At 38.3% G+C, this 17,353-nt stretch overlaps 2 protein-coding genes across 6 annotated transcripts; both read right to left on the bottom strand.

Moving 5' to 3' along the window:
* Positions 1-193: 193 nt before the first annotated feature.
* Positions 194-9,625, bottom strand: dync1i1 (dynein, cytoplasmic 1, intermediate chain 1). Of its 5 annotated transcripts, none has more exons than XM_057341101.1 (17): positions 9,463-9,625; positions 8,550-8,674; positions 8,343-8,457; positions 7,525-7,666; positions 6,824-6,883; positions 6,619-6,734; positions 6,381-6,467; positions 6,117-6,279; positions 5,887-5,986; positions 5,490-5,615; positions 4,963-5,109; positions 4,768-4,881; positions 4,541-4,674; positions 1,750-1,894; positions 1,507-1,647; positions 1,071-1,196; positions 194-877 (listed from the first exon to the last, which is right to left on the bottom strand). In XM_057341101.1, exons 2-17 carry the CDS (start codon positions 8,655-8,657, stop codon positions 764-766), a joined length of 1,938 nt encoding a protein of 645 aa, XP_057197084.1. In that variant the 5' UTR covers positions 8,658-8,674; positions 9,463-9,625; the 3' UTR covers positions 194-763. The 5 variants fall into 5 exon arrangements, with proteins under 5 accessions (XP_057197084.1, XP_057197085.1, XP_057197086.1 ...); XM_057341102.1 differs by having other exon boundaries at positions 7,525-7,615; XM_057341103.1 differs by having other exon boundaries at positions 7,525-7,582.
* A 269-nt stretch (positions 9,626-9,894) lies between these two features.
* tbc1d31 (TBC1 domain family, member 31) lies at positions 9,895-17,331 on the bottom strand. The gene is made up of 22 exons (XM_057340981.1): positions 16,985-17,331; positions 16,628-16,774; positions 16,433-16,548; positions 16,182-16,360; positions 15,943-16,094; positions 15,699-15,858; positions 15,392-15,592; positions 15,142-15,312; positions 14,981-15,060; positions 14,738-14,884; positions 14,246-14,379; positions 14,029-14,162; positions 13,762-13,941; positions 13,412-13,644; positions 12,638-12,790; positions 12,157-12,292; positions 11,673-11,765; positions 11,443-11,583; positions 11,076-11,270; positions 10,822-10,969; positions 10,580-10,678; positions 9,895-10,411 (listed from the first exon to the last, which is right to left on the bottom strand). Exons 1-22 carry the CDS (start codon positions 17,056-17,058, stop codon positions 10,239-10,241), a joined length of 3,246 nt encoding a protein of 1,081 aa, XP_057196964.1. The 5' UTR covers positions 17,059-17,331; the 3' UTR covers positions 9,895-10,238.
* Positions 17,332-17,353: the final 22 nt, after the last annotated feature.

Genomic DNA, 17,353 nt, shown 5'->3' with positions numbered 1-17,353 from the left:
TGACGTAATTGTCATGGTAACAGGATCCCGCCTTCTACGTGCGCGGCAGTGTGCGTTCATGAAAGTTGCTGATGATGGAGGGGGAAAAGGGAATCTATTCGCATTGAGACAAAAAAGGTTGAAACGTTGTGTAGTGATATGACATTGATATTCCAACTTTGTAAATCTACAACCCAACATTCCCGGAAAAATAACTGCGAAAAAATTGTTGGATACCATGACCTTTATTCAGAAGTACGTTGACGCTGTACAGGAGCATTATACATACAAATACATATTATGCAGTTAATTCAACGTTGGTATTGTGTACACACATACAACATAAAAACAATGTGAGAAACAAAATACATATTTATAAGAGCATAAGTTTTTCCTGCAATACATTTTTTACATAATGGTAAATGCACCAACTGTTACGTTATATCCAAATATAAACCTGTCCATTCTCTAATTTAAAATTGAAATGATAAATCAGATTACGATTTACTATTCCGATACCGTAAGATCACATTGGCTCACTCACTGCAAGCTTTTTCATTTACATTAGCATGATCACCTGTGTGTGTTATTGCTAATTAACACCCATGCTATAAATAGGCTTTTGTGGGCAAAAAAGAGACAAAAAAGGATCTGTAGTCAGCATAGATGTGTGATCAATTAGGTTTATATCTAGCATCTGTTTTGGCATAGCTTGTTTCAAATTCTCACCAAACATGAATGCGTCAGTGTGTGTATACAGGTTAAGATAATGTGTGTGTGGCTCTCAGGCAGTCAGTTCAATGGAATGTTCCTCCTCTCCATCTCCTCGGTTTGCCCGAATCTCCATGAGAGTATGGGCAAATTTGCTCCAGTCCTCTGTGTGGGGCGCGGCTAACTGCTAAAATAGAGATTTCACACAACCAACTATGGTGTTAATTTCAGTGGTAGAGCAGAGAAGTGGTAATAACTTGACACATTATCCTCGACTGGCATTGTTTGATCTGTTTATATCTGCCTATGAGTGCATCAACATATTCATCCAAATTTTAGAGAATGACTTATTTGTCCAAGCACAACATAAGCATGATTACCTCTCCAACATCATAAATCCAAACACGACCTTCGGAATCACCCACTGCTATCTCTCTGCCCCCTGATGCCCATCTGACCCGGTTGAGGGCACATCCCCCCTCCACTGTCACACTTGCAGATGGCACCTGGTTAACACGGACAATATTGACGTAATAACAATTTAATTGCCATCTGTATCTACCTCAAGCACACCAACTACAAAGGATAAATCAACAAGGCAATTTGCATACAAATGTGATATTAATGTATTATGAAATTTTGCAGAATTAAATTTTGCAGCATGAAATATTGTTATATGGAACCTGCAAAAGTGCAAACAGATAAATTACACTTAGCAAAAGTAATCTTATTGTGTGGCGTTCCATTAATATAGCAGAATAAAGAACTGAAAATAAACTAAAGAATACAATGAATGGTTGCTTTGGGCCTTCTGACCTCGGTATAGTTGTTCAGGTTCCAAAGGTCCAAGCGACCCATGCCGTCCACTGTAGCAAAGACGGCTGGATGTACAGGAGACCACATGACATCATACACATAGTCTGCATTGTCTTCAAAGGAATAGATGGGCTTGTTATGCTACAACAGAAAAGAGAAGAAACACAAATGTCATAACATAATATATTATGCATAATATAATGCAAAACAATTGAAATATATATAAACCATATGTATACTTACCTTGGTTGACCACAGTTTGACAGTCCAGTCAAATGATGACGTGGCAAAGAGATGGGAGAAGTCAACTGGTCCCACAGCATTATGGCATCTGATTCCAGTCACAGGTCCTTGATGCCCATCAAACATTTCGCCAATACCAGCCTTACTACATCAGACAAGACATGCAAGATTTGGTAATGAGCAAAGTTGTTACATTCACAGACATTATTAACAGAGATTTGGATGTTCTTGTTTTTATTTGTTCTTTTGATGTTATTCTGCCCTGCCTTCTATTCTGTGTCTTCTGTCTCTTAAAGTGATAGTTCACCCAAAAAAATGAAAATTCTGTCATCATTTACTCACGCTCAGATTGTTCCAAACCTGTATAAAATTCTTTGTTCTACTGAACAAATGTCAGTAACAGATGTCATCCCCAATGTACTGCCATAGTAGGGAAAATAAATACTATGGGAGTCAATGGGGGATGAGATCTGTTTGGTTACTGACATTCCTCCAAATATCCTCCGTTGTGTTCAGCAGACCAAAGAAATTTATACAGGTTTGGAACAATCTGAGGGTGAGTAAATGATGAAAGAATTTTCATTTTTGGGTGAACTATCCCTTTAACACCTCCAAGAGTGACGCATGTAATTGTTTCTCTCTGCACCTGGTGAGGCAGTGAGGTATGGCGTTATTTTAATGACAAATGTCGTGAGCGCATTATTACAAGGCGAGAGCGCATTCTTGTAATACGAGTGCGCGAATCTCTCCGCTCGCACGCTGATTTCCTTTGCTCATGCACAGAACTGGACGCGCGCTTTCAATTATACACTGCTCTCTTATGAATTTTTTCTCCTCTTGTTCAGTGAGCGTGTGCGCACTCAAAATGCGTGCCGTGCGTCCACGAATCCTTTGGTACTCTTGCTTACGAGAGGTCCTCCTGTGTGTTCCAGGCATTACAGGCTGTCAAAAGTAGTCAACCAATCAGGGATAGGCTTCCACGGCGGGCCAATGAAAACGCGACCTCTTAACTACAGTAGGCCTAATTGTTAAAAATGCTTGATGAAAAGAGTTGTTTTTTGTGTTCTTTTCTACAAGTGTCATGTTAATGTGTAATTTGTGTAATTCTTGTAAAATAGTACAAAGTATATTGTAAATTGCTGAGTTTCATTCTTATAAAATCTTTTAATATATAAATCTTTTAATGAGTGGATTCTTGTGTGTGGGTAGGTGGGTGGATGGGGGGCACCTCTGGGGCTGTTGCCCAGAGGCACCATGAGGTCTTAATACGCCTCTGGATTCACCACGTTCTCAGGTAACAATTTTAATGTATTTGATGCAACATTATTAATCAAATGTATATTAGAAATGAACGGTAAGGGAGCATTTGGTATATTGCATAGAAGTTCAGTTTTATGCCCTGAACTTCTGGAACACTGAATGCAGAACACTTACAGTGTCTGTCTGCAATTGCATTAAATGCATAACCAAATAGGTATAGAATATTATATGATATTTCCAAATGCATTCCAAATCTGTTACTATAAAATAAAATGCTAAAATAATCTAAAATCGTCACCATGATAATTAAAGAGTGTGAAGCTGACGTCATGCTCTATGTTGCATGTTGGGAGGATCATACTCCACTGCTATTATTGTTTTGATATGTACCGTTACTTGTAGTAAATATTATTTTAGAATAAAGCTAACTTAAGACACCAATCTAAATTGTTCGGTAATCAATTTAGTACTATTTTGACAATACTATGTTTAGTGTACGACATGCATGAGGACCACATGAACTTGAGGGTGTTGGCCTGTTTTGTCTGAATAACATGGTAGTTAAACTGACTAGGATGTTTATATGTAGCCTACAAAGCATCATAATTCCCCGTTCATTTCTAATATACATTTGATTAATAATGTTGCATCAAATATATTAATATTGTTACCTGAGAACGTGGTGGATCCATCTTGCTTCGTCGAGTCACTTTCAACCAATAAGATGCCATGTAAGAGGTCGCGTTTTCATTGGCCCGCCGTGGAAGCCTATCCCTGATTGGTTGACTACTTTTGACAGTCTGTAATGCCTGGAACACACAGGAGGACCTCTTGAGAGCAAGAGTACCAAAGGATTCGTGGACGCACGGCACGCATTTTGAGTGCGCACACGCTCACTGAGCGAGAGGAGAGAAAATTCATAAGAGAGCAGCGTATAATTGAAAGCGCGCGTCCAGTTTTGTGCACGAGCAAAGGAAATCAGCGTGCGAGCGGAGAGATTAGCGCGCTCGTATTACAAGAATGCGCTCTCGCCTTGTAATAATGCGCTCACGACATTTGTCATTAAAATAACGCCATAGTGAGGAAGATATGACGGGAGAACATAGCAGCTGAGGAGTTGTAGTCTCAAGCGGGCTTTAAAAATTGGCCTTGTACTTTCAAATTATTTTCGGTCTCCTGTTCTGAAGTTAATTGATGTTTTGTTTTATATTTAGATTCATGGAATTTGCGATGAAGCATCTCACTGATATGATCCCAGAGATCAGTTTGTTCTCATTATATATCAATTTATGTATATTTATATCTAAGTCTCTTCGGATAAAAACGTCTGCTAAATCAACCTCTTTTCACACAATCCCAGGCAGAGACCAAATAAAGGAGTGTTCCCCAAACTGGGAAGGTGTGAAGAGATTAAAGGCGAGGCATGAAAACCCTAAAATTATTATTACATTATGTGCATGGGCGTGTCCATGAGACTTTCAGTAAAGACATTTTAAGGTGTATTAAATAGTTTGATCCCGGAACCACTGACCTTCCATGGCGGGACGCTGTGTAAACTGTGCCCTCCTCACATCCTACAACAAAGTTATTCACATCACCTGCAGGGAAGGCCATACAAGTTACAGCTACGGGCTTTGACTTGTTGTAGATCAGCTCCATACTTTCCTGTTATCACGACAGACATATGATGAATTGTTTAATATCAGCCAAATCTCAAAAAAGAAATGAAATTCAAATGCGTTTGTGGTTTATGCATACCTGAGGCTGTGACAGCATGTCCAGACTCCAGGAGCACATCTTGCCATCTGTGGATACTGTGATCAGGTTGTTTGCATTTTGTGTTCCAACTACATTCACACAGTACACAGGATGCTGTAGAAATTCGAAAGATAACACACTGAATAAGTAAAAGAATTAACAAAATATATTTTCAGATGAAAATGTGCTTCTTACAGTATGTGCAGTAGCAGACAGCGGTGTCCTTTGCACCGGGGTCCTTCTGTGGCTTCGATTGTCCCACAGCGCTATCTGCCCTGAGTAAGTGCCTCCAATCACCAGGTTAGGATGAAACTGAGCAAAGCCCACTGACATCACAGACGACTGTTAGAGAAAGCCATAAAATACATTGTTGATCAAAGTTACCAGTAACTATGTTAATGGTTTATGTTAATGGGAAGATGACTTCAGCTCGCTCTCTTTACAGGTACCACAATGATTGAGTGCTGTCAATAAGCTAAACAATAGGAATGAATTTATCAGTGAGGTTCATTCGTTGTGCAAAAACAGAATGACATACATTAGTGAAGCACACACCGTTTGTGCATTTTAATAGAAACTGAATTTAAATTTAAGCTTGTTCATTACATGGTCATTAAACAAGCAATGAAATGAAAAGTATTTGCAAATTGGAGTATTTGCAGCAGAATGAGATGATATTCTGTTATTTAAGCTATTTCAACGAGAACAACTGGAATTCAAACCTGACAGTGGAATATGTACTCTGGGGTTGTCTTTTTAAACTTCATGTTCCAGACCAACACAACTCCATCCGGCTCATGAGGTGCATCCTCATTGGTGTTGTACGAGGCCAGTAACAACTCAGGATACTAGAGAAAAAAACATGTGACAAGAAATATAAAAAAACAAAAGTTTGCATATTTTTTTATACGTTAAAAATGAATTAACATGTTTTGACTATACACACTACAGCATGTTTGGATCTGTGGCCATTATTGCATAAGCACTAGGCATGTTTGCACAGAAAAAACCTTATAGGAGGTGGTGTCAAAGCTAGCAGACATAGACTAAAATCCATCATTCGGTCTCGTAATTTCAGAATACCAGTTTTTGTTATTTATGTTATTACAAATAATGTACCTGTGGTGACCAGTCAAGAGATGTGACAACTCGATGTTTGGACCAATGCTCATCATAGAAATGTCGATTAAAAGACAAGTTTGATCCAGCTTGCATATCCCTAATAAGAAAACAAACCTTTTCATTGTGATACAATCTAATATAGTGAATAACCATGATTAAAGCTGTGGAACATGACTGAAATTGTCATTTTAAAGCGGTGTGTTTGACTATCACATAAAGACTCTGACCCTTCTTTGTCCTCCATATCACGGCCACTGTAGTCAAAGAAAATGTCTGTATCCTCAGCCAGGACTCTCTCTACTACACGGATGCTTCGGTCGAAGAAAAGCAGGAAATCCCCTGAGTGAATAATCTGTTCTTTCTCCTCATTGGTCAGTTCTCCAGGATGAACTAAAGCACACATAATCATACAAGGTGTGTGTGATGTTCCATGGTAACACCTCATATTTCTTTATAATATAATATAATCAAATAATTGTAAACATTCTTGCCTTTCTCAGTCTCCTGAGGTGTTTCCTCCTCTAGCTGCTGTGGCACAGGCTCAGGTTTGGTCACCGATAACTCCTCATCTTCCTTCTCTGTTGGAAATATTGTGGAAGCTTTAAATGGTTAGGTCAGCATAATAGCATCTGTTTAGCAATTTCATTTGTTAGTTTATAAGTGCACTTTATCTAGTTAATTTGAATTGTAATTTCAAATACTTAGCTATATTTGATCCTTAACTTTTACCTTCATACTGATGAGGTGCGACAGGCGTCTGTGTCTCTTTAGAATATGTCACCAATTCTTTTGGCATGAAGTCAATCTGAACTATCTTTGATGCACCAAGCCTTTGCATCCTGCACCTAGAAAAGCAAGTCAAGATGAGAACTTTTAAGCATTTTTCTTTTTAATCATATATAAACTGCTTCAGGTTACTGGGTGGCAATCTCACCCATGCACAGAATCAGCAAGAAGCTGAAGAGCTGAGGGGTCTGTATCCCACTGTAATGTCCTGGAGAAATCAGAAGAATACAAGATATAATGGTTTAGAGAGATGAAAGCTTCCATGATTAGGTCCTGGATCATAACCAGTAGTACATAACCCTCTTTCATGCATGAGTTCGTGAGATACAGTGTCATTTAGATAAAATACTGTGGGACAATATGATTGAACAGCAAGGTAAAACATAATCACATCCACTGATGGGTGATTCATCAACTAATGCCAGAACCTACACACAAACAACGATAACATCAACATTTCTCCTTACCGATATCTGATGTCCCCATCAAAAGATGAAGGGAAAAGGAAAAACATACTTAGACTTAAAAAGAAACTGCTTAAAAGAAAAATTATATTTGCGCTAAACGGATAAGATTTGATGTTAGTAGCAGAATACTCCTGACTTAAAAATTAGTATGTCACTCATCGACACGATATTCAACTCAAATGCCCCTGAAATCTTTTAGATGATATATTATTTCCCTTAATGGTTTTTGATATAAGCTCTCATCTATTAAAACACACACACACATCTTACTCTTGTATACATTCAACATACTGATCAATACTTCAGTTTTAAAATGGTTTTAATGTTATAGTTCTAATAATATAGTTTGATATACTGTCAATCACATGTGCAGATTTCATACCTTCCCGCTGTCCCACCATCTATGGACTCTTGACTTCCCGTTTCACTGGGTGGGCTCACTGATTGCGAAGAGGGAGACATATGGGTTGGGACTAAATAATGATAATAACAGGTATCCCATGTTAAAAGCTGCACTGGCTGCACTGATGGAGAGCAGTGGCAGACACAGGCAAATTAAAATGAACAGAATGAATTAAAGTGGTCAAATCATAAAGAAACAAAATCCAACAAGAAAAACAACAGGAGAAATTGTCAAGCAAATTTTACTGTAAATGTTGCTATGAAAACATGTAAAATTACTACATTTTTATTTTACTTCAACATGAACATTGAATATAAACTATGGAAATAGTTTGGAACTAGAAACTATGGAATTTGATGCCCTAAAAATCTAAATCTAAAATAAAATCTAATCATGTTAAAATATAGCAAAGCCTTGAAGAGGATGACAAAAGCCATCGTTACAACAACCAAAAATGTAGAGCCTAAATGAAAAAATGAAACATGCTATGGTCGATTGCCATTTATCTATAACATACAGCAATAACCCTTTAAGCCCTATAAATTAGTTCAAAATAAAAAAATAATAAAGCAGAGCATCACTGAATGAAGCTTCAAGCCCTACTAAATGCCCACTTTATAATTACAAGTTATGCACAAATAAAGCATTTACTTCTAAGGGTGCTAAATGAAATGTAAAATTGTTCTCATAATAAAGACCCCCAAGGATTCCCTACATCATTTCACTCAATCGGGTGGCAAACATATAACTCACACATGTGCATGCACAGACAAAGGTGTGTGTGCTGTATCAGGTACCTAAAGGTGGCTCTGGTGAAATTCCAATGCTCTGCAACAATGCTTCTGTCTCTCGTCTCTTTCTGTCTAGATCTGAGTCTTCAGACACATTCTCTGCTCTCTGTAGCATCTCAGACTGCATCACACGTCAATCATTGAGTTTCACTTAATGCTTGAAAAATATATTTGCTATTGATAAAACCAACATGAAGTAGAAACAGCACTTACCTCTTTCTTTTTTCTCTCTTCCTCCTTTTTCTTTTTCTCTTCTCGAATCTGGGCTAAGCGCTGTTTTTTGCGCTCAAGTTCAGCTTTCAGGTCACTTCTATCAGTCATCTTCTATGTGGTTTAATCTATGTATAGTACGGACAGTTCTGTTTAATTTTGGTAGCCAAGCATGCATATTGATATTCTTTAACACACCTAAATGAATGTGACACACAAATCAGCATTTCTTAGATAGCCACACACAGCAGGCAATATCTTAAGCTATATGTATGTATATGTGTAGTGCTGTATTTTTTTTTTTTAACAAAATAGATGACAGCCAAATTTACAGCCTTTAATCTGACTTGAAAATAATGCAAAAATATGTATGTAAAGAAGGAATGATCTAAATTAGACCTCGCAAGAACATGATATAGCCTAAAGAATAATGATCAAATCTGCTGGTATTTGCATATGACATTTATGAGGGCCATTAGTTTAACAGGCAGTACGTATGTCATGATATTATGATATAGTACCGCGATATTGCGATTGCAACTCAACATACAGAACATATCAATGTTATGATATTATACAGAACAGAATAATATAAAAGACAGAAACGTTGGGAAACGTGGAATTTATTTTAAAGCACAATGTAAAACAACAAAACGACAATAGGCTACCTATGAAATGATAATAATAATTATCAAATGAACAAATATTTCAAAAATAAGTCTATTCTGATCGTGTTATTTCACAAGCAATAATATAGCTAATAGCCAGTTTAAATAAAAATGTACCCGCTGTTCATTAACAAAAGGATGCCGTTACATTTGATTTAATGAATGCATCCATCCATCCATCAATGTTGTCCGCAACAAAGGCTGTTGCACGCTATGTAATAAAATGCAACAATTGAACAAACCGTTACCTTTGCTTATCTCGACTGCTTCTTGTGATGTTTCGCCTAAATGAGGAAATAACTGTCTAAACATCTACACAGTCGCTTTAAAATCTAGATAAAACGTAAACCATCACCAGTTCACTTCTCGAGTCTCATCAGCACCCAAAGCCGGAAGTACCCAGATGATACGTCATCATCGCCTCCCAGCAACAGCGGGAAACGCGCAGTTCTTAAAGGAGAGGGCTGCGTTTAAAACCTGCTGGAGTACACCGCTTACATTTCTCAGCGGCCACAATGTCTAAAACGATTTCTATGTAGGCAGCTTGTTAGCTCATTTATCCACATTGATGCATTTGGCGGAGACTTTTATTCAAACAATAGGTTCTCGTTTTCTCAGCTTGTTTCCTGGAATCAAACCAAAGTTCATACAATGATTTAGTGTTGTTAAATACACCAATTTAAATGCCAACAAATACAAAAAATAGTGTCATAATACAACATTTTATTTAAAATTGCATTTTCACTTTAAAATAGAAAACATGAAGGAAAATACAACCGACAATGTTTGCTGCAACAATATATCAGTAAAATAACATTATGAATGTAACTTAAAACAAAATCACATTAAAATAGAAATAATTTAATCAAAACTTCACAAAAACATTAATAGTAATTCTACACTGGTAGGGGCACTCTGAATGTCTAAAAATGAAATAATTTAGTTTAGCAAGGTCTAGTGTCATTATAAAGCAAGGACAACATCTTCTCGTACCATCTAAAAACATTTTCTTTTTGAAGTCACATTAGTCGCGTCCAGGTGGTGATGGTGTGGTCAGTGAGTGTATGGAACTGGTTGAGGGTGAGGTAAAGTCAGTCGCTCTCGCTCTGGCTGTTATTTTCTTCCTCAGTTCTCTGATTTCCTGCATCAACTCCCGTTCCTTACAGTCAAGCTCGCCTCGGCCGCGATCTAAAGAAACTAAACCCCAAAGCATACAATTAAAAGGCAATCAGTTATTTCTAAAGTCACAAAAAGCTTTGTGCGATAAAGAGGCCGAAATACAAGTTATTCACAAAAAATCTTGACATGCGCCCTTTTTTTTGGTGAAACATTTCCTCAAGATCCCTCATAAGTCATAACACTCACAGTATGAAGAATCATCTGACACAGACTGATGATTCATGGTGGTGTGCAACAGCCCTCTGGATGAGCAAGGAGATCTGAACCTCTTATCCGTCTGATGATCTATAAACACAAAGAAAACTCCCTTTCAACACAGTGCACATGGAGGGCTGGAAACTACCCACAAAACAACTTACTTTTTATACACAACTGAAATGTAAATAAAAAGTATGTCAACATGATACAGTATTTTAGTGTGAACTCACTTTGTGAATCCTCAAGACTCTTTTGCAGTCTGTTGTAATGTTGCTTTTCTGTTTCCTGAAAGATAAGTGAAGTCCGGTGGGCGTTTACAGCTGTGGCCGTCTGTCTTGTCTCCTCTAGTTCAGCTTGTTTAGCTACAACATCATCCCACTGGGACCAAGGGCACAACTTTCAAGTTATGATGTCAATAATATTTTTGTGATACATCTACCTCTACTTATTATATCAATAAAATTAACTACATGTTATAACTTACCTGCTTTCCTTCCACTTCCTGCATTAGCTGGACTATTTCCTCTTCCTTAGCACGTGTTTGTTTGCCCAGGTTCGCCAGCTGCTCTTTCTGCTTTTCGTTCCACTCCTCTGCTCCGTTCAATCCCCTGATCATCTCAGCCTGCCAATCAGCATCCACCTTCATCTGTCCCACCTCTGCCAAAGACTCTTCAAGCATCTGACAGTTTGATTTCTTGTAATTAGTTTCATCAAAATATATTCCAAAACACAAGTCTGTTATTAAGAAAGAAAGGAAATGCGGAAAAAAAGCAGGAGCAGGGGACTTGAGGACAGCAGAGTTTAATCTTTGAATCTGTCATCTCCAGCCAAAGGTAAAAAGATGGATGTACCCGCTTGTTGGACTGGTTGAGATCGGCATCTGTCTGAGTGGGGTTTTGAAATGCAGAACCTTCCATCTCAGCCCTGCGTCTCCGTATTTCCAACTCGGCTCTCACCTCCTGACTCACACGCTCCTGCTCCCTGGCCAGTTGCTAGAATACAAAACATGATAATGATCAGGCAGTGTATATACATCATGCAAGAATTTGTCGAGATAATGTATGTTTTTGTCTGGACTGACCTGTTCAAACAGTTGTCTCTGTGCATCCAGCTCCATCTGTCTCACTTCTATATCATGAACGGCAACAGCCGTCTCCTGATCTCTCAGGGCCATCTAAATATAACACAAATGACAAAACACAACTTTTCAATATAGCTTTACAAATGAATCTTGCCTATCTTCATTAAAAATATGAATAATTAATACATAATGTACAGTCGATGGTCATTAATGCAAAAGAAACTCTGACAGGGTCTTTTATCAACATGAAAGTGTTTATTTTTATCATAAATAAATGACCAGCTAAATAAATGTAAGGAAATATTAATTTGAGAAGACAAAGTGTACTGCGAGAGACACTTTCACAAACCTTTTTTTATTCATTATACCAAGATTGAATTGAATGTTGTGACCAATCAGAAATGAGAATTCCACAGAGCTGTCCAATAAAAAAATGTCAATTTATATAATAGAAAAGGTCATGTGGAAATAAGGACAAAACAACCTTTCTCTGAATCTCATCATCAAGCCTTTGCAGCTGTATTCTGCGCTGATCCTGTTGGTGCTTAAGGAACCGTCTTTTAGTTGCGTCGATCAGATTGAGTTCCTTCACCTTCAGCTCACGCTTCATAGCAGCCAATCTGAGGACAGGAAATTACATAAGGCGACTTGCATGTTTGTAAAATTGTAAAATCGCAAAACTGAATTTAGTCGGAGAGAAATCCTGCACACTAAAAAATATGAGCTACAAAAGGTGCTTTATAGCAATGGCGCATAAGAACCATTCTGGTTCCCCAACCATTTCTTTATAAGAACCTTTCTTTCCTACTTTTTATAGTCTAAAGAACTTTATTTTCTCTATAAAAAACCTTTTCTGAACAGGTTCTTCTGATGTTCAAGGTTCTTTATGGAACCATTCAGACAAAATGGTTCTTGTATGACATTGTGACGCACCTTTTTATAAAAGTGTACGTAGATAGACAGACCTGGATCTTTGTTGTGCAAGTTTATTCTCCTCTTCCTGTAGAATCCTTCGACGTTGCTCCTCCCCCTGCAGTAGCAGCTCCTGCTGTTTGTACCAGGCCTCAAACTCGGCCTGCTGTCTGACTGCCTCAGCATGCAGCTCCTGAACCTCTTGTCTAAATAAATAAACAAAATGGTTATGAAAAGTGCCCTAAAATGTATTAAGGAAATACAAATATGCTTAAATTTGTGGATAATAATGAGATTAAATATTCCAAATGATCTAAAAAAAATCTCTTTTATACTTTTAGTCACCTACATGGTGGCTGCTATGTTTAGATCACGTGACCAGGTAAATATTTTATATCTCGGTAAAACTTTCTATAAGGTGTCAGTTATGTTACAAGTATCCAAAAATTGTGAAATTGTGTGATAGTAAAAATATAGGTAATACTTTATAAAAAGGTAAGGTAACATTAGTAAATGCATTAGGTAACATGAACTAACAATGAGCAATACGGTTTTTATGATGAAATTAACATGAACTAAGATTAATAAATGCTGTAAAATTATTGTTAGTTCATGTCATTAGTTAATGTATTATCTAATTATCAACAAATACAACCTTATTGTAAATTGGATTATACTTTATTTTAAGTGTCTTGTGTTACAGTGTAATTATATATTTAAGTACTGAGTTGTTACCAAAATATGTACACCATTAAATGTTGCCATTGTTAGAAGCCCATATGGTACAGGTGTCATTTTAAAGCTGTACAGCTGAATAAAAGTTGCACCTTTCCCTCAGATATTCTACTTCTTGCTGACGGATCTTCTCTCGCTCCTGGGACTGATACTCCACTATGAAGGTGGGATATTTGTTGAAGATGGGGTACTGGCCCTGTGTCAGGGGTTCAAAGTCACTCAGCACGGAGCTGGGATGAATGTCTGCAGATGTGCTTTCCATCAACCGATAGGTTTCCTTTAGCATGGCACCAATATCCAAACTATTCCGATGATGGAAAAAGTACTGTATTTGAAATAAACACAAGTGTATATCAATGAAAGCAAGAAAGAAAGACCACCAGTGAGATTGACAAAAAAATACTTGTAATGCGCAAACAAAAAACACATAAACATGTAATACCTCAAAGTCTTTTTTGTCAGTACACAGCAGTAGTGGTGTTCTGCAGCAGGTTACATAAGCCACCACAGCCATCAGAAGGAAAGAGGGATGATTGGAGAAAACATTGTCAAATAGTTTCAGCCACTCTTCTCTCATCAATACTTCAGAGAACAGCGTCTCCAGAAGGGGCCATGCATACATCTGCAGACAGAAAACATGTGTAAGGCTTTGCACATTATTTGCTTGAAGATACAATGCTCCACAACTATCAATACCAAGATCTTTTACCTGTGAGGTAACGCCACAGGTGACAAAATGCTGAAGCAGTTCTTTATCATGATGGGCCAGAACATTCTCAGCCAGGTTAAGCACATTAAGCGGAGGGTTGGGAAAGTACTCAAACCAGTGCTGGCACCAGTTTACTGTAAAAGAACCAGACAGGATGAATTATTAAATTACTGCAAATGAGACCATCTTCCAGTTCCACATTGTTGCCTTCACTTACCGATGACGGTGGCCACAACTTCAAAGCAGATCAGAGGATTGTTCTGGAACAGCTTGACAAATGGAAAGGCCAGCAGGGGGAGATAATCTGTCTCACCAAAGACGGCGGCCCAGTGAGCAAGAGCAGATAGCACCCTGTCAGGTTACAAATAAAAGTACATCATTCAAGATTCTGTAGTCATTAAATTTTCATGTCATTTCAAACCAGTTAAACCTTTTTTGTATTTTTCAATTTTATATATAAAAATTATTTTTTTTCTAGCTTCTGAAGGGCATTATAAATTACAGTTAAATTAGTTCACTGAACAATCTGTTCAAAACCTGACAACACAGTTGTCTTCAGTGTACAAAGATGGATCTCAACATCTTACAGTCACTGTCGGAAGGGATCAAATATATATAAGATGCTGGAAAAATTGAGGCTGTAATCTGTTATGTACTTTATGGCAGGAACAACAACAACAATTGAATTGGCAATCAATGTTGTGTTTACCTCTGTAGGCCTCTCTGTAGTTTGTGGCTTTTGATGGGGTACCGTTCTTGAAGGCACAGGTATGCTGAGTGAAGGCCTTTGTCGGTCAGACTGCTAAAAGCTGCATGATTCTCCGGCAGACGCAACAAAGAACGCCAAATAAACATCCTGTTCAAAAACAAACAAAACCCACACTACATTTCATAAGACTGAACATATTAAATCAACTAAACGTAATTGTTTTACAATACATTTTTCCGGTACCTGTATTTGGCTGGGTACTCTCCAAATGCTCTCAACAGACCTTGTAATCTTTTCTTGTTTAGGCCATTGGGCAAATCATTCTAAAGATTAGAATTAGATATAACATCAGAATTTAGAATTTATTTAAACTACAAGCAGTGTGAACATGAAAAACAACAAACCTCTTTGTCATCCAGTGCAGAAACAGCAGGCGTTAGAGGACCTTTAGTTTGATTTCGGCGTCCTGATGTTTTGACGTGATGCTGACCTGCTCCAGTGTGCACCTTTACTTTCAAAGAAGATCCCTCGCTCATGTTGTTTTTAGTTACCAGTTTCAACAAAGGCTGGGGTGGCTACAAACACACTTGTGGTTTTTATTTTGAGAAAGAAAAAATATTCGGTAGCAACAGCAGGTTGAAAAACGGAATTTACCTTACTGATTTCTGGGCTAAGACTTCGCACATCATAGACTTTAAGAGCACCGCTGTCCATCACGGCAACAATATGGTGGCCTTTAGGACAAAAGGTTGCCGAGGTGATAGCATCCTCATAAGACCCTATTTCAAAGAGCTGCTTGCAAGTCTGAATGTTTAGGAAGCGCATGATGCCATCTTGACTTAAAACACCCAGAGTCTGACAAGAGACAAGTTCATTAGTTTTAACATTATGCAACTCTTACTAATACAATAAATAAAAAGGCATGCAGATGTTTTCAATGTTGCAGGCTAGTCATGCGTACCTGATTGGATCCGCCATCAAAACTATCAGGCAGGAAATCCAGATGTCTAACTGTCTTAACTTTCAAAGGCATCTGAATTACTCTCAAGAGCTGTCGGCTGTCCAGGCACCACAAATGCAGCAAGTTGGAGCGTCCAGCAGCTGCAAGCGTTTTCCCATCTCTGTGAAGAAACAATGCACATTACATACATGCACTCAAGCGGAAGACGCACAAAACGCTCAGGTCATAAGAGCAATAATCTTACTGCGTGACAGCATACGTCCTGTAATGTATTCTGGGCCCATCCTGTGGAACAGGCAGCTGATACTTGCAAAAAAGAGTGTCGCACTCCCAAGCAAAAATGGAGTCATCGCTGAAGCAGCTGAGAATAGTGTTGCTGCGGGGTAGGAAGAACACCTAAAACACCACAAAACACAAGAATGAGACAGCGACACAAACTGTGAGAATAATTGGTTGGGGATCAGTTTTTTGGCGATGTCAAACCTTTTGTATGCCAACTGACTGACGAACATTGAGCTTCTTTTTTCTCTGGAAAGTGTCAAGGTTCCAGAGCTGTGCCGTGTCGGAAGATGTGCTGATGGCGAAGGTGCCTGAACTGTGGACAGACAGGGAAGAAACAGCACCCTCGTGACCCCGCATCCAGCTTACGAGCTGTCTGGTGTCTGGAACAATAGATGGATCATGTTAGAAAATGTTAGTTTACATGTTTCTATGTATACAAAGAGATTTTTTACCCTTGTCAAAGCACTTTATGGAGTAATCGGCAAGGGCAACCAGGAACTCTGTCGTTCTTCTCAAGTTGAAAGCTAAGGCAGTACAGGCTTGACCTGTTTTCTGGACCAGCTTAAATCTGTGCAAAGGAGTAAGTGTGTTAAAACAGTACAGATGACTTAACAAATCAAAAGAAAGGTTGTATAGGCCTACTACACCTGTTTCTGCTTATGTCAAACACATAAATATTGCCATGGTGGTCTCCAGCAAGAAACGACTCTCCTGTGGTGTCGAAAGCAACTTGCAGGAATCGAACCGTTTTACTTTGACGAGCAGATGCGCTTCGGATCACAGTAACCAAAACGCTAAAAACATTGAGCAAACATTGAGAAGAAAACCTTTTTTCTTTGAAAAACAAAAGACAACAAAGAAGCAATATGTAGAATCGTGTCAACATTGTAAAACACTCACGACACTAGAATCAAACAATATTTAGCAACTGCGATCAGCAGCAGTACGTTACCATGTGTGATTGAACCTTCTCTCATGAAATACAATAACGTTACGTAGCTTACCCATGCTTTGCCGACGCTAGCTTTCGGTGCCATATTTTCCCTTCTTCTCTTGATCCGATATCTGTAACTTGCATTTTTAGAAGCAAGTGGGACCCTCGTTATCACAACAAACGCCGCAGACCTGCCAGGAAACAGCCTCCTCCCGCCTCACATGCATCGCAGCGGGAATTTAAGTGATAGCAAACAGTGGGCATAAGTTTATTAAACTATGTTCCACTGTAATACTCGTTATTTCATTGTAGTCTCATGTTTAGATCACTTCATCTACGGGACAAAATTTGTTATTATTATTATTGATTTGTTCATTTGTTCAGTGATTCAAACGGAGAACCGACGGAGACGCAAGTTTTAGTTAGAGGAAGTGACGCA

The sequence above is a fragment of the Triplophysa rosa genome, linkage group LG8 (genome assembly GCF_024868665.1).
Source record: "Triplophysa rosa linkage group LG8, Trosa_1v2, whole genome shotgun sequence".
Classification (NCBI taxonomy): domain Eukaryota; kingdom Metazoa; phylum Chordata; class Actinopteri; order Cypriniformes; family Nemacheilidae; genus Triplophysa; species Triplophysa rosa.
Note: the sequence above shows the minus strand (reverse complement) of the source record. Positions and strands in the feature narration are given on the sequence as shown.

Bases quoted from the DNA above. Each gene is read 5' to 3' on its own strand.
- dync1i1 (XM_057341101.1), bottom strand. From the start codon at position 8,657: ATGACTGATAGAAGTGACCTGAAAGCTGAACTTGAGCGCAAAAAACAG. The intron at 6,735-6,823 runs GTGAGATTGCCA...TTGCTTTTCTAG, and splicing joins CTTGCTGATTCTGTGCATGG to GTGCAGGATGCAAAGGCTTG. The intron at 4,675-4,767 runs GTATGCATAAAC...TCGTGATAACAG, and splicing joins ACATGCTGTCACAGCCTCAG to GAAAGTATGGAGCTGATCTA.
- tbc1d31 (XM_057340981.1), bottom strand. From the start codon at position 17,058: ATGCAAGTTACAGATATCGGATCAAGAGAAGAAGGGAAAATATGGCAC. The intron at 10,970-11,075 runs GTAAGTTATAAC...CCTTGGTCCCAG, and splicing joins AGGAAGTGGAAGGAAAGCAG to TGGGATGATGTTGTAGCTAA. The intron at 10,412-10,579 runs GTGAGTGTTATG...TTTGGGGTTTAG, and splicing joins GTCAGATGATTCTTCATACT to TTTCTTTAGATCGCGGCCGA.